The following is a 14,496-nucleotide window of genomic DNA, read 5'->3' as shown; positions in this document are numbered from 1 at the left end:
TGATCGCAGTCATTTCAATGTTGAATTCTCTGCTGAACTTCCTCGGGTTATCTTTGCATTTACTCTGCTTAAACAGAATATCACATAGTTTGTCCGTGTCAGAGATTTCTTGTTTCTTTGTTTCCCAGAAATGACACCAATCTCCCCGAGTGTGATCATGTTTATCTTGTTGAATCTTTTGGACGATATCCCTATTCATCTCAGTAGATAGTTTTTCAAAAGCTTGTATTCCGGTCAAGATGTAGCTTGGATCCAATTTGCGTTCTTCCACTCTTGCTCTTGCACATTCCGCTTGAGCAAAGTTTTGCTCATTTTCCTTGCAGAAGTAAAGAAGATCATGAATGTGGAAATCATTATCGGTTTCAACTCGTTATCGGTTTAAACTCCTTGCGGTGAGGCCTTCCTCAATTCTTCCTCGATTGGCTTGGTTGCATATTCGATCACTTCTTGCTCCGAGACGAACCCATTGTGCTTTATCAAAGCTTTCACGGTTTCCTCACCGTCTTCTTTCTGTCAAGTTGTAAGAATTGTTTTCCTAACAACTTTGGCTAGCCTTATTTTCTTTCAAGATCATAAGCAGCCCTTTTAGCAATGAGAGATCTTACCGGTTCGTAACGCCGGTCAGATTCTTGCCCCGTTGGTTGTGTTGAGCTTTGTGGTGCTGTGGATAATATAAAGTTTTGTGGGAATTTCATCACCACCAGTTTTGGGAATTCTTCCAGCTTTTGGTTGATGGAGTCCTGAAGTGTATCCGTCGTCTTGGTTAATTTGTCGGTTTTGAAGATGATTTGTCTTGCTTTCTCCGAGAGGTCCTGTACCAGTGCACCGAACTCTTCCATCAGCCTTTCTCTCATTTCTCCTGTCTCCCGAAAGAGCAAATTGTACATTCCAGTGATTTGGTACTTCATCTCACTCTAGTAGTACATGACATCCTCTAACAAGTCAGAGTCATTATTCTAACTCATTTCTTCTTCCTCAATGCCTAGTTCTGTTTCCATGTTCTCCCCCTGAGATTTTTCTTCTTGGCTTTCGGTTAGTTGCGTTGGATCGGCAGTTTCTTCTTCGCGATTTTCAACCAGAGCATCATGGTATTCTGCCAACATCTTTTTATGATAGATGTCTTCTTCTTCCAGCATTCCATGTTTTGCCTTTATGACTGTTGTTCTTTCTTTTTTGACTTTTTCAACGAACTCGTTGAGGGAAAGGTGATCATCATTCTCTAGATCACTTTGAGAAAGATCAGGGTATTTTATTGAGAATGTGATGTTTTTGGGGTCCATGAGGATTGAAGGGCATTGATAGTTTTAAGAATCCGAGATTATGGAAGACTATAGAAGGCTTTGGAGGAAAGTGGGTGTGAAGACCACCCCTTTTTAAAGTTGAAGAGATGACTTCGATTTAGAAAGAAAGAGAGATTTCGTAAGAGATGATCCTGATTTTCATAAAATAGGAAATTCTTTTGAAAATTATTTTGAGAATTTTTTCAACTCCATCAATTTAATTTCAATCAAGACAATCAAATATTCAATCAGAATAATCAACACAATCACATAATATATGCCGAATATTTAGGAAGATTGTGTTGATGTGTAACTTATTTGTTGCCAAAAATAAAAACGACTTGCGCGCCAAGATTTCGAACGATTAAGTATTTTGTCGTATTTGCTCAGAAGATGTTGTCTTCAGATGATCCTTTAAGTTCTGAGATCCTTAAGCTCCTTCCGATAATGCTTTCAAGCTTTGAAGCTGCTGAAGGTCTTCAGATTATATTTTCAGGTTCGGAGGCAATTTCTCCTATCTAGATCTCAGCTCAAATGGGAATCATGGTTATACCCAATTCTTGTCTAATGTACTCAAATGTATTTTTGTCAAGTGCCTTAGTGAATATATCAGCTAATTGATATTTAGAATCAACAAATTGAATGTTAACATCACAATTATGCACATAATCACGAATAAAATGATGCTTGATTTCAATATGCTTAGCTCGCGAGTACAGAACTGGATTCTTTGTGAGGTTGATAGCACTTGTATTGTCACATTTGATTTTCACGTTGTGAGCTTCAACACCAAAGTCCTTCAGTTGTTGCTTCATCCATAGGATTTGAGCGCAACAACTTCCTAGTGCTACATACTCAGCTTCTGCAGTTGATAAGTAGGAGTTTGCAGCCCAACGGCTAAATGAATTTAGTGAGTTTAGAGCCCGCCCAAGGTATGGTCAACCGACCTTTAAACCTGTTTACGAGCAGGAGGCCTTGATTAGAGAAGCAGCTCATTTCCTTTGTTAAGAAGCAAGAACAATGCTAGGTACATGAAGATTGGTTTATTTGACGGATATACTGGGATGTGGCAAACTTTCACCGAGTGTTGAATTGGATCACTTGTTAAACTGCCTGCTTGCAGTCTATTAAAGTACTTAGTATATCAGTGTTAGAGACTAATCTTAATATACCTAGCATCACTCATCTCGCAAATTTAGTCCTCTCTATTGTTCTAGCTAATAAAATCCCCGTGCTGACTGAACAAAAGCTTGCCGACGTTAGCGGCACGATTATCAGATTGAAGGTTGGTTGACAACTCGATCCTTCAGTCTATCTTCAGAACACTCTAGGATTCTTATTCTTGACCAAGCCAAGTTTGTTTGCGCTCCCCAGAGGTATGTCGACTTCTGTTCAGGGTACACGAGAGGAAAAAACCGTCTTCTTAACTGTACCTGGCTACGGAGGTAAGCCTTGTCTTTGACCTGAGAAGAGACTTTTGTCACTGTTGCTTGGTCGGATATGCTAATGACTGGTGTATGCAGAACTTGGCCTGTACATCGTGCAAAGTGAAGTGGTTTTTGGCCCGACCGAGGGGCCTTTACAGAACTCACAATAACAGAGTGATCTAGCAAGAGACTTGGGGTCGTGTCGCCTCTCGTCTAAGGCTCTTCTTTTCAACTACGATGACTAGCCCCAATCTATACGTGTTCATCCTTCCTGTCTGGTTCCAATCCATGCCTTCGAACTTTCTTGCTCATTTACTCATGTCTATCCGCAGAGGCCTTATTTTCCAACGGCCGGGAACATTTTCTCTATTCACTCTCTGGTAATCACTTCCGAATCACTCTCGAATTTTGTTTCCTTCACTACGTAGATTTGCCGGGGAGTTTCTCGAGTGGGTTTTTACTGATGCTTCCACAACTTCGAAAATATCCTATTTCACACATCCTTCCTCTACTAAGCCGGACTTTAGGACGGGATACTTCATTCCTAGTTGCCATCCCATTTGCAGCTTCTAACAGATCAATGCCCACTAGTAGTTTCACCACCAGTCTATATTTCTCCATGTCAGATGCTTCACTTCAGTTCAACTACAATGCATTCTTCACTACAATATTTAGAGCATAACGAGACATGACCTTGAAAAAGTTGCAGCTTTGTAGGAGATTAAATGGCTTCAGATCTGGTTTTTTTGGTCCGAATGGATCAACTGCGAACCCCTCGTTCTCATGTCTTCCTGTTTTTCAGTGCCTTTTCACATGTTGAACGACTAACAGGCCTCTTGAACTTTTGTCGCCACGGAAAGCTTTTGCTTCTCACCTCCTGGAAATTCTTCGGCCGGCTCACTGTAATAAGCAAACTCCATGCCAAGTCTTGTTCGCGTACCTATAGCAATACGTCTTTTTTTCCGAATGTATACGGTTCGATGTTCCGCAAACGGCTTAGGATGTCTCTCAGAGGAGATATTACGAGAAAAGTGAGCAGTGGTTCTTTTAGGTTGTTCTAGTGGCTTGTCACGAGCTGACATTATCTAATCATCCTAGCGCTGCGCGCGAAAAACTGTTATTCCTCCATACAACGGACAGAAACAGCAGGGCTCGGAACAACGGGACCGAGTCTCAACTGACCAAAAAAAAAAAAAAAAACGAAGGGAAACAAAGAAAAGCAATGCTTTGGTTGTAGTTCAGCACCTTGTGCTCCAGCTAACTGCTGGAGCTCGACCTTATGGGAATCATCTCATTTGAAAGCAGCCATGGCTGGTGGCTCTGGAGGATCTGCGAGGAAGACATCGAGGAGCTGATCAATGGTGGTGTCCTGCATTTCCGGGTATAATCTCGAAGCCTCGAGGTCGTCTTCATTTATGTCGTAGCTCATCAGATCTCCCTTGACGAATATGGAGTGAAGTATGGAGACAGGTATGTTGTCTGGAGGTGGCAGAGCTTAACACAGGACATAAAACCGCAAAGTGTCAGCAACTTCTCTTGAATCAATTCGAAAAAAAAAAAATCATGCCTAGGCCGATGTCGGGGGCGGCGACGATGTTTTTCAAGAAATTGCCGGGGGGGTATCGCGACTAATTAAGATGAATGCAAGGACGTTATCGCAATTGATGCACAATGCCGGGGGGCGCCGAGGGAATATCAAATAGTTAGCGACATTTTGATAAAATTTCGGACTTACTTTGGGACAGCTTGACCAGATCTTCCTCGGGGACGTAGACTCTCTTGAAGCTCCGACCCGTTTTCTCCTCCCACAGCGAAATCAGTCGGTTCTGAGAAATTATGTTGGGTTCGGGGCGATAAGTGACGACCCGATTGCGCGCTCTCGGATCATTTGCCACCTTGATCGTGTACTTCCCTACGTCTTCCTCGTAATTAAGCACGGCTAACACCAAATATAATCTTCAAGTCGTCACATGAGCAACGTGATGGAAAATATAATCTTCAACTTTAAGTGTGTCTATGTATGTATGTATGTATGTACACACACATACGCCAATCATACTTAAAGTTGGAAAATAAATAGTATAATGGCGGGAAAATCTCTAAACTTTTTCGACGATTTCTTAACGGAAAAACTAATGGGGATAAAAATATGGTTCACAGATAAACAATGTTCAGGGACAACATTACCAAAGCAAAAAAGTTAGAACGACATTCTTTGGAGAAAGTTATTAAAGAAATCATAAATTTATTATAATTGTGTCAATTCAAATTCTTTTTTTTATTTTACCAATCGAATCATAAACCTTTTTGTATTTGTGCTAATTTAGTCCATCCGACCAACTTTAACCGGTCGAAGATGACGTGGCGTTGCTGACACTAACGAGGCAGTTTTTATAATGTTTTAATAGGTTTCAAGTTATTTATTATTTATATTTTTGCCTTTTTTCTTCTTCTTTTTTCCCCTTCTTCTTCCTTCAGTCGATCCCCATATTGGTTAACAGCTAGACGCGAGGGCCAGTAGCGAGGCTCGGCCTCGCCCAGATCATATTTAATTGTCTCGGCGAGGTCGGCCTTGACCAATAAAGATTTAACCGTTCTGGCCTTTCAAAGAGAGAGAGAGAGTATATACCGTTGGCTTCACCATTGCCGTAGACAACAATTTCACCATGGAGGTCGTGCGGATGGAGGAGAATATTGACGAAGTATGCGGCAAAGCAGTTTGCCGCTACGAAGGTGAAAGGAATGCCTGCAGCCTCAGTGGCCCTCCTAATCTTCCTCTTCATTTCCAAGCATTCTTGGAATGGAGGGAGTGGCGTTATTTTATCCTCCTCACACCCGAAATCAGACGGCAAAAACCTCTGGCCCAAAAAATAATCACAATAATGATAGGAAGGAAAATTTGTCATTTATAATAATAATAATAATAATAATAATAATAATAATAATAATCTAGTTTGAGAATGAGAGTGAGATATAAAATTTCTGTTATCGGGTCATCCTAATAAGCAACCAGACGAGGTAGGTTATGCAATTAACCCCTAGAATTTCATCGGTACCTTATGATTTGACCGATTCCAACATATGACAACGTCCATGGGAATCTATCGAATTGAAAGGTCAGTCGATCCCCATAGACTTTATAACTAAACTTCAAGTATTTGATCTGATTATTCTATCTCATCGTTTTCCTCAATTTGTACCTAACCTAATGCCAATATTTGGATGCATAGGAAGTACCAGAGTAGAACATTCATTACATGACGTCAAAGACGAGACTCCATACGGCTGACTATATTTATAATGGCACTAAAGGCGGGTAAGCCAAGCTGACACATTATTTTCACGAATAATTTTGGACCATGGTTTTGAATGCAAGAAAGTATAGCCTCTTGGATCGAACCCCCAAAATATGTACTTAAGAAATCTAGAGCTCTCTAGTATAATTATGAATTAATAGCATGAAACGCTCCAAATTAATATACATGTGGCCAAATTTATTCCAAACTAATTTTTTTAACCACCAAACACCCCGAGAGGTACACTTATAACAAATTTATCCCAAATTAAATTTTTTTACCACCAAAAATCACAAACAGATATATCTATGATAAATTTACCCCAAACTAATTTTTTTTACCACCAAAAATTCATTTTACAATCAAATTGGTGAGTTGGATGACACGTGGCGCTTAATGGGTGTACCGATTTATATTTTTTACCCTCTATTTGTCACAAATGTATCGGTTTGGAGTCATTCGTGGTATTAGTCCAATTTAACGACTACTAACAGAGGGTAAATTTGTCACAACCATACCAGTTTAGGATTTTTGATTGTTAAAAAATTAATTTGGGGTAAATTTATCACGAGTGTACTAGTTATGGGTCTTTCGTAATCAAAAAAATTAATTTGTTGCAAATTTTTCATAGGTAAACTTAATTAAGGTTTTTTGTGGTAAAAAAATTAATTTGGGATAAATTTATCATATAAATACCTATTTGGAGGTTTTTGTGATTAAAAAATTTAGTTTAAGGTAAATTTATCACATGTGTATTAGTTTGGGGTTGAACCGGGTGAATTCGGCTTTGAGAAAGAAGAGAGAAAGAACCTCTCCGTGGAAAAAAAAAAAGAGAGAGAGAGAGAGAGATCAAACGGCCGATTTACTAGACCGGCGAGAGATAACTTACCTTGATGTTGCCGGCGGCGACGATGGCGTCTATGATCTTGAGCTGGTCGGGCACTTGAGGGTACGCAAGAGCGGAGATGACTATGTCCGCCTCCTTCAGCGCCGCCACCATCTTCTCATGCTCCTCTAGCTCTCCCTGTTTCATTGCCACAACAAAGTGGAATGTTAGCACATGCTTTAATGGCCGGTTTTGCTTCGTTCCCGTTCCTCCAAACCAGTCTCCCGATCGATGGATCGTAAAAATGTTGCAGGTGATTGATATCCATAACGTACAGCACGACGGTCAAAAAACATAACCTTTGTCAACAGTCGTGTGCGCGTCGAATCTACACGGTCGTTACATTACCTCTTCAATGGAAAAAAAAAGAAAACGAGTCCGGTCGGGATCCTATCGCACGAGAGAGAAAGAAAGATGTGAGCGTACTTCGATAATGCGGACGCCCGCAGAGCGGAACTCGCGACGGAGGTCGAGGCTCAAAGTTCGGGTTCGGGGCGCGGCGGCGGGGCAGACGTAAACGGAGGTCGGGTGGCCCAAAGAGACGCTCGCTCTCACCATGTGCTTGCCGATGTACCCGGTGCCGCCAAAGATGAGGATCCTGCTCTTTTCTGCCTCGCTTTCCATTTTTGCCCCCCAACTCTTCGTCTTCTCCTCTCTTATTTGGCTCGCCGGTTCGATTGCCTTGGGTGCTCTGAATTTTGTATGCCAGGGACAGGTGGGGGCTCTTTCTCCCTGTCGGCCGTATCAAAAGCCAATATCTACCACAAAATGGACATGTACCTTTGAAAAAAATCTATCTCATATGACAAAGTTGGTCTCGTGATTAAAGGAAAGGGATCATTTGTCCATCGAAAAATAAATCATTTTGAATTTCCTTTCTTAAAAGTGATAATTTGTACCGTTTGAAATGATTAATCGATGGAAAACAATTTAAATATCGATAACAATTTCATTTTTTTTAGCCGGTTGAGTCCTAAACATTCCGCATTTGTTTCAATTCAGCCTATCCTATCAAAAAATGACCGAAAGTCGCCGACGAGGACGCTAGTCATCCTACATGACGCCACATGACACCGGCATAATAACTTTTATAATTTTCATTATGATTTTTTCCCTCTTTTTTTTTCCTTTTCTTATGTGTTTTTTCTTTTTGAACCTCACGGTTGCTAAGTGAGGTTGACCTTGCCCTCGCCCTCGCCCTCGCCGGTGACTGGGCAGGCGATCCTCATCCTCGTCAACCATGGGTGAGGCCCGACCTCACTAGATCCGACGAGGGCAAGGGTCGCCGACGACATCGCCAGCCACGAGAAAAAAAATGAATAATAATAATAATAATAATGAAATTGTCTATGTCAGCACTTGCGTCGACACGTGAAAAGGCCGTTGTCCACGTCGGTAATTTCATGCCAAAATTAAATGAATGGATTGAATCGACGGGAATGAAAAAGGTTTAAGACTCAAATGACAAAAAAAATTAGATTAATGACTAAATTGACATAATTATAATAAGTTTAGAACTTTTTTATAATTTTTCCCTCGCTTTTTTTTTTGGGTGCACCTTCCCCTTGTTTACGAACTCTGTTTCCTTTCACTTGAGTTTTCGCATGAGGGCGACCGGGGCCCTAAATATAAATACTAGGGATATATTCACTAAAAATTCTTAAACTTATCACGAAAGTGCAATTGAGTCCTAAAATTTGTAAAAAAATGCAATCAAGTCCTAACACATATCAAATTGGTTTAATCAAGTTCTTTTATTAATACCGTCAATTTATCAAATGGAAAATGCTAACGTGGCATTTTTAAATTAATTTCCTTATCATATGTGACATTTTTAATTATTTTATTTTTTGAAATCTATTTATATTAAGTTAAAAATTGAAAAAAGCTAGAAATTTATTTGAAAAGAAAAACAACTATACTTGAAAAAAAAAAAAAAAGGCGGGGCCTCATGAGGCCCCGCTACCGCCACTACCCATTGCCGAAGGGCCAACGGTGGTTCCGGCCCCGGGCAAGGGCCGACGAGACTCGTTAGTTGCGGGCGAGGCCTCATCCAGATTTGGGTTGAAGAGGAGGGTGTGGAATGAGAGGAATAGCAGCGTCTGCCACCGGTCGACGACAGCGTAGATCCGAACCTAGTCTTTGTTCACCGACAACGATCGTTTACCCACATCCGTACTTTGTCTTAAAAATGGCAACTTTTTGTCGAAAAAGGATTAAAATTCACTCATCGAGTAAACAAAAATTTGCAGGAACACAAAAATTGCAGAAGATCTTCTTGGTGGGATGCCAATGCTCAACAGAAAATCAAGACCCGGGAACTCCCTCCCCGGTCTTTAGGATTAGATTAGAGCTCGGTGATTCAAACGGGGGAGGAGGAGGAGAGACAGAGAGAAGTGAAGTAAAGAAAGAGGCGCAAAAAGGGAGGGGTCTTCAACCCGGATCTAGGCGAGGCCTCACCGGCCCTCACCCGGGTCCGGGGAGGCATCGCCCGAGGTCCGCCGTACCTCGCTAAGGGCCGGCAACCTCCACCGACCCCTAGGCAATAGGCGACGACGGCAAGGCGCCCGCCCATTTTTCTAGTTTGGGTTTTTTTTTTCAAATAATGTTTTAGCTTTTTTTCATTTTTTAATCTAATGCAAATAAGATTTCGGAAAAGAAAACAATTAAAAATGCCACATAGGATAATGAAATTAATTGAAAAATGCTACATCTGTATTTTCCATTACACAAATTGATAGTGTTAATAAATGTCTCGATTGAATTAATTTGACAAATTTTAGGACTTGATTGCACTTTTTATAGGTTTTAGGACTCGATTGCACTTTCGCGATAAGTTTTAGGAGTGACGTATCCCTAAATGCTAAGGCTTCTTTATTTCGTAAAAAATGTGACATTTTCGAAAGGATTATTTAAAAAAATTTTTTTATAAAAATGACATATTTTCTATATTTGATTGAGATCTGAAAATAAATTGAAAATATTTTTCGTCTTTTGGTATGGAAAATCTCATTTGATTTTCTGCATACTTGTTTGGTCGGAAATTTCTAACATGGAACAGGCCATCCTAAGCGGCACGACCGGCGCTAACGTGGATAATTTTTGTAACCCTGTAAATTTTTAACTTTTGTATTTTATTTTTTTTCATTTTTTTCTTTTCTTTCTACCTCTTATGGCCAGTGAGCTCGAGCCTCGCCTCGCCTATGGCCCGTCGTTGGTGACCGGCAAAGGAAGAAAGAAAAGATAAAAAGAAAATGCAAAAATCAAATTTATAAAATTAAAAATAATTAAAAAGAAAAGGAATGTGCAGGGAAAAAAGATGAAGAAAAATATTTTTTCTCCTTTCAAAAAAAGGAAATCGTTTTCCCACTTTTAAATGTGATTTTTCCATGAGTGAAAAATACTTTCCTTGACTAATTGATTTCCGTGAACCAAACATTGAAAAATCCAAAAAATGTTTTCCAGGGAGATTTTTTCCATGAAACATACGGACCCTAAAATTGGCCCGTTGGGCCGCATTTTGTTTTCTTTTAAGTGCAACACTGCACCAGGTCAAGGGTTGACCGGTAAGCCCATGGGCCTCAGTGTCGTGCTAGCCTACCAGTTTGCTAGCGGTCGAGCATAGAAAGCAAGGATGTTTCGGAAAAGAAAAATGGCATAGTGAACTCGCTGAACAGAGGCAAAAATTAGGAGTGTACAAGCAGATGGGGTAGAATGAGAAACCGGACTGGACCGCCAGAAAAACGGGTCCGATTTTTGGTTCCAACGTGAACAGGTCTCGTTTCCGATTTTAAATTTTTAGAACCGGTTTGAACAGGTCCGGTTTTCGGTTCAAAGTGAAGATCAACCCGAGAACTAGACCGATTTTGGAACCAATTCTTAGCTAAAAAAAAAAACATAATTTCTCTAAGTTGAGTGTAACTATGCGTCGCCGCATTTGTTTATTCTCCATTCTTTGTCGCATCTCTCTCTACTCTTTGGAGCAATATTTTCGTAGATGAATGGAGTTTAAAAAAATATTTTAATGAATAGAGAACTGAGTTTTATAATTTATATTTTATGTTACGTGTTTGAACTTTTTACTATTTATAATTGTACGTGGCTACATGTTTGGAATTTTCATCATTTATAGGTGCACGTGATCACGTGTTTGGCGGATAGGAATTTATGTTGATCATCTTTTACTTTGAGGCATTTTATTACTCATATTACTTTGCTGAAAAAAATAAAATAAAGAAAAGGAAAAAAAATGGGTTCTCGAGTAGATCCTAAAATCAGACCGAAAAAACAGGGTAGGTTATAGAACCGGTTCCAAAAAACAAGGTAGGTTGTAGGTTCCAAAAATTGAGAAACGATTATAACGCTTCGAAATCGATCACCTCTAGTAAAAACTCAGAAGGGTTTTTTCTTTTACTTTTTTGCAGAGTGTATCGTGAATCTTTAGGCAATAGGTCTATGCGCACGTGCCATTAAATTATGAAAAAGTCATTCAAAAACAAGATGCTAGTAATTGATTTGGCACTCATGATTAATGTCCGAGTATTGTGACCACGTGACCAAATACTTTGAGATTGCTCGCCGCCTAGTTAGGATTGAGATTAAAATGTAATTGTGGTTCTATCGTCCATTTATCTATTTATCTATGTTCTGTATGGTAAAAGAAACTCATGGAGAAATGGAGATGCTCTTTTCCATGGAAAGTAAAGCCAATTCCATTCTCCATTAAAACTCCGCAGCGGAAGCTTGATATCTTTATTCGGAAAGATCACAAGGAGAAAGCTCAAGTCCGAACCCATCTGCATATCCAGTTAAATTCACATTCACTCAAAAGCTTAAACCAATGAGTTATGGATAAACTAAGATATATTAAATACTCAACACCATATTGTTCTCTTACGTGTGATTTCTTTAATACAATTCACATGCGCATCCTAACAATTTATATCTCAAATTGGATGAAAATTGAGGGCGAAATTGAAGATGAGGGGGGATCGATGGAAGATTGGTAGAGAGAGAGAGAGAGAGAGAGAGAGAGAGAGTGAGAAGCGGTGTCTATGAAGAGAGATAAATGAGCGATGTGAAGATTCTGGAGAGGATTGACGGAGCAAATGAAGCAAGAAATGATGGTGGTTACGAGCGTTTATGAAGATTCTGGAGAGGATTGACGTGGAGAGTCAAGGGTGAAATTATGGTTTAGAGAGAGAAGTGGCGTCTGCGAAGAGAGAGAAATAGGTGATGTGAAGCGATTATGGAGAGGATTGACGGAGAAGTTGAAGCGACAAATTATGGTTATGGGGATGGAACGTCGAATGGAAAAAATTGGGAGAAGTGTAAAAAAAAAAAAAAAATTCATAAACTTATTGCATTTGAGTTAGTTCAGTCCTAAATTTTTTTTTTTGTGTCAATTCAGTCTTAAACCTTTTGTATTGGTGCCAAATCGGTTGTAAACTTTTTGCATTTGTGCCAATTCAGTACTAAATCTTTTGCATTTCTAACAATTCAGTCAATCCGATCAATTTTAGCTTGAAATCGCTGATGTGGACGTCAATTGTCCTATGTGGCACAAATGACGGTAACGTGGATATTTTTCAATATTATTTTAGTATTTTTAATAATGTTTTAAGCATTTTTTTGGTTTTTTAAAAATGTTTTTAAAAATATAATTAAAAAATTAAAATATTATTAAAAATGCCCACGTCGGCGCCGGCAGTGTTACATAGGGCAATCGGCATCCATGTCGGCGATTTTCAGTTATAGTTGGCCGAATCGACTTAATTGGCATAAATATAAAAGATTTAGGACCGAATTGACACAATACAAAAGGTTTATGACAGATTTGGAATCAATAAAAGGTTTAAAATCGAATTGGCACCTATGTAAAAGGTTTATGACTGAATTGATATCAATGCGATAGGTTTATGACTTTTTTGATACTTCTCTCGAAAAAAATCAAATCCAAAAACGAAGAGGCGCTGGCCATGATTACGTGAGAGACGATGGGTAAAGGTCTCTAAACAAGTCCTTCATTTCAATGGTTTTTTAAGCACTTTTCTCCCCAAAATTTTTGCAGAATCGAAAGGCAAGTTCGACACGACGCCACGAGGAATTCGGTTCGCGGGACGAAAACGATAAAGATCGGATCGGGGCAGGGGTCAAAATCGGAACGCTGAAGAAAATGGTGGGCCAAAAGGGAAAGGCCCTCGAGAAGATGGATATTTATCCCCAAGTCCAGTCCCATAACACAAACATCCCCCCCGGGGCCTCCTTCCCAGGTCGGCTCCCCAGATTGTGACGAGGATCTAAATCAAATGTTGGCTCGAGCACATCTTCTAGTCCCTCTAAATTCCCCCTTTCGGTTGCAATTTGGTACTCCGACTTTCTATTTCGCTAGACCCGAGCCTTCTAAATGTCCCGACTTACGTAATCAAGCCCTCCCGTTTAACGTAGACAACATGCTAACATGATGATCTATTGTTTATTTTTTTTCAATCAATCAAAATTTCAGCGATCGGAGTTTCCCTTAGTCATGCAACATCTCTCGAACATCAAACGATATTCCTTTTTAAAAAAAATTACATATCTTGCTGTCCTAATTCAAAATTCTTTATTCTCCATTCGTTTCAGCTCGATGTTAATGACAAGTCCCTTTCAGGTCAAAATATCGATCTAATTCGTACTTTTAACATTTTCCGAGAGTTATGAAAATATGGTTATCTATTAATAAAGCCGTAGACTAGATCCACGTCCATTGTGCACTCAACAAAGTGGATCCAAAACCACTCGTAAGCCATAACCATCGCCTGCCACTTGCGATGCCCAAAATCAACGTCCGAATAGCCTGCCACATTCATCAAAATCACCATCATCATCGCCCGCGTGCCAATCGCACCACGACAGTCTTGGTCATATCAAAACCCTAAAAAATAATAAAAAATAATAAAAAATATATACATAGAGAAAAGTCAGCTCCTCAATCTGACGTCACATTCGTCTCACCATACATCGCCATAACAAAAAAAGAAAAAAAATAGCAACCACCAATTTCGTTTTACCAACCACACGTAACGTTGAATCGGTACGTAACTAATACCCACGCATGCAAGTGAAAATGATCATTTGTTAGCGCAATTTTTTCGAATTCGGGCATCGGAGAAATGGTCCACGGGATTTATCGAGACATCAAGAGATCGGTTTCTTGATCAACGATCGGTTTATTCAGTGCTTAGCGAGATTGTACAATTGATACAGTTAAGGAATTCTAGCTCAATTGATTGAAATAAGTCTCGATAAAGGAAAAAAATTAGTCACTTGTCTCATTCAACCGAATGTCCCGCTAATGAAAATAAAGAAAGACACTTCAATCGAATGATTCGAAATCACTACATTAGGAAGGAAAGTAATATCAATATTGCACTTTCGGCTAGTATTTAAAATAAAAAAAACTGTTTCATTATTCTCAGCACTTGAATTTTTATCCAATTAATTTTTCGTGGAAATTACGTTTCATCGTACGTGGAATAAACATGAAGTGGGGTGATACAACAGGCACGTGCGACGGCGTGAAACGAGGCGGCAAGCTGAGTCCTTTGCGAAGTTCGTAACTCGTG

General features: G+C 39.6%; 1 protein-coding gene across 1 annotated transcript; it reads right to left on the bottom strand.

The window, feature by feature from the left end:
• Positions 1–3,833: 3,833 nt before the first annotated feature.
• On the bottom strand, positions 3,834–7,553 carry LOC115736654 (eugenol synthase 1-like). Its single transcript, XM_030668454.2, has 5 exons — positions 7,316–7,553; positions 6,893–7,027; positions 5,337–5,565; positions 4,443–4,646; positions 3,834–4,201 (listed from the first exon to the last, which is right to left on the bottom strand). Exons 1-5 carry the CDS (start codon positions 7,511–7,513, stop codon positions 3,999–4,001), a joined length of 969 nt encoding a protein of 322 aa, XP_030524314.2. The 5' UTR covers positions 7,514–7,553; the 3' UTR covers positions 3,834–3,998.
• Between the last annotated feature and the right edge of the window lie 6,943 nt (positions 7,554–14,496).

The sequence above is a fragment of the Rhodamnia argentea genome, chromosome 8 (assembly GCF_020921035.1).
Source record: "Rhodamnia argentea isolate NSW1041297 chromosome 8, ASM2092103v1, whole genome shotgun sequence".
NCBI classification, from domain to species: Eukaryota; Viridiplantae; Streptophyta; class Magnoliopsida; order Myrtales; family Myrtaceae; genus Rhodamnia; species Rhodamnia argentea.
This window is presented reverse-complemented; position numbering and strand designations above follow the sequence as displayed.

Excerpts from the sequence above, each read along its gene's own strand:
- LOC115736654 (XM_030668454.2), bottom strand. The coding sequence starts at position 7,513 with ATGGAAAGCGAGGCAGAAAAGAGCAGGATCCTCATCTTTGGCGGCACC. Across the intron at positions 5,566-6,892 it reads TCGCCGCCGGCAACATCAAG|AGGTTTTTGCCGTCTGATTT; the intron begins GTAAGTTATCTC and ends TTTTTGGGCCAG. Across the intron at positions 4,647-5,336 it reads CGGCAATGGTGAAGCCAACG|CCGTGCTTAATTACGAGGAA; the intron begins GTATATACTCTC and ends ATTTGGTGTTAG.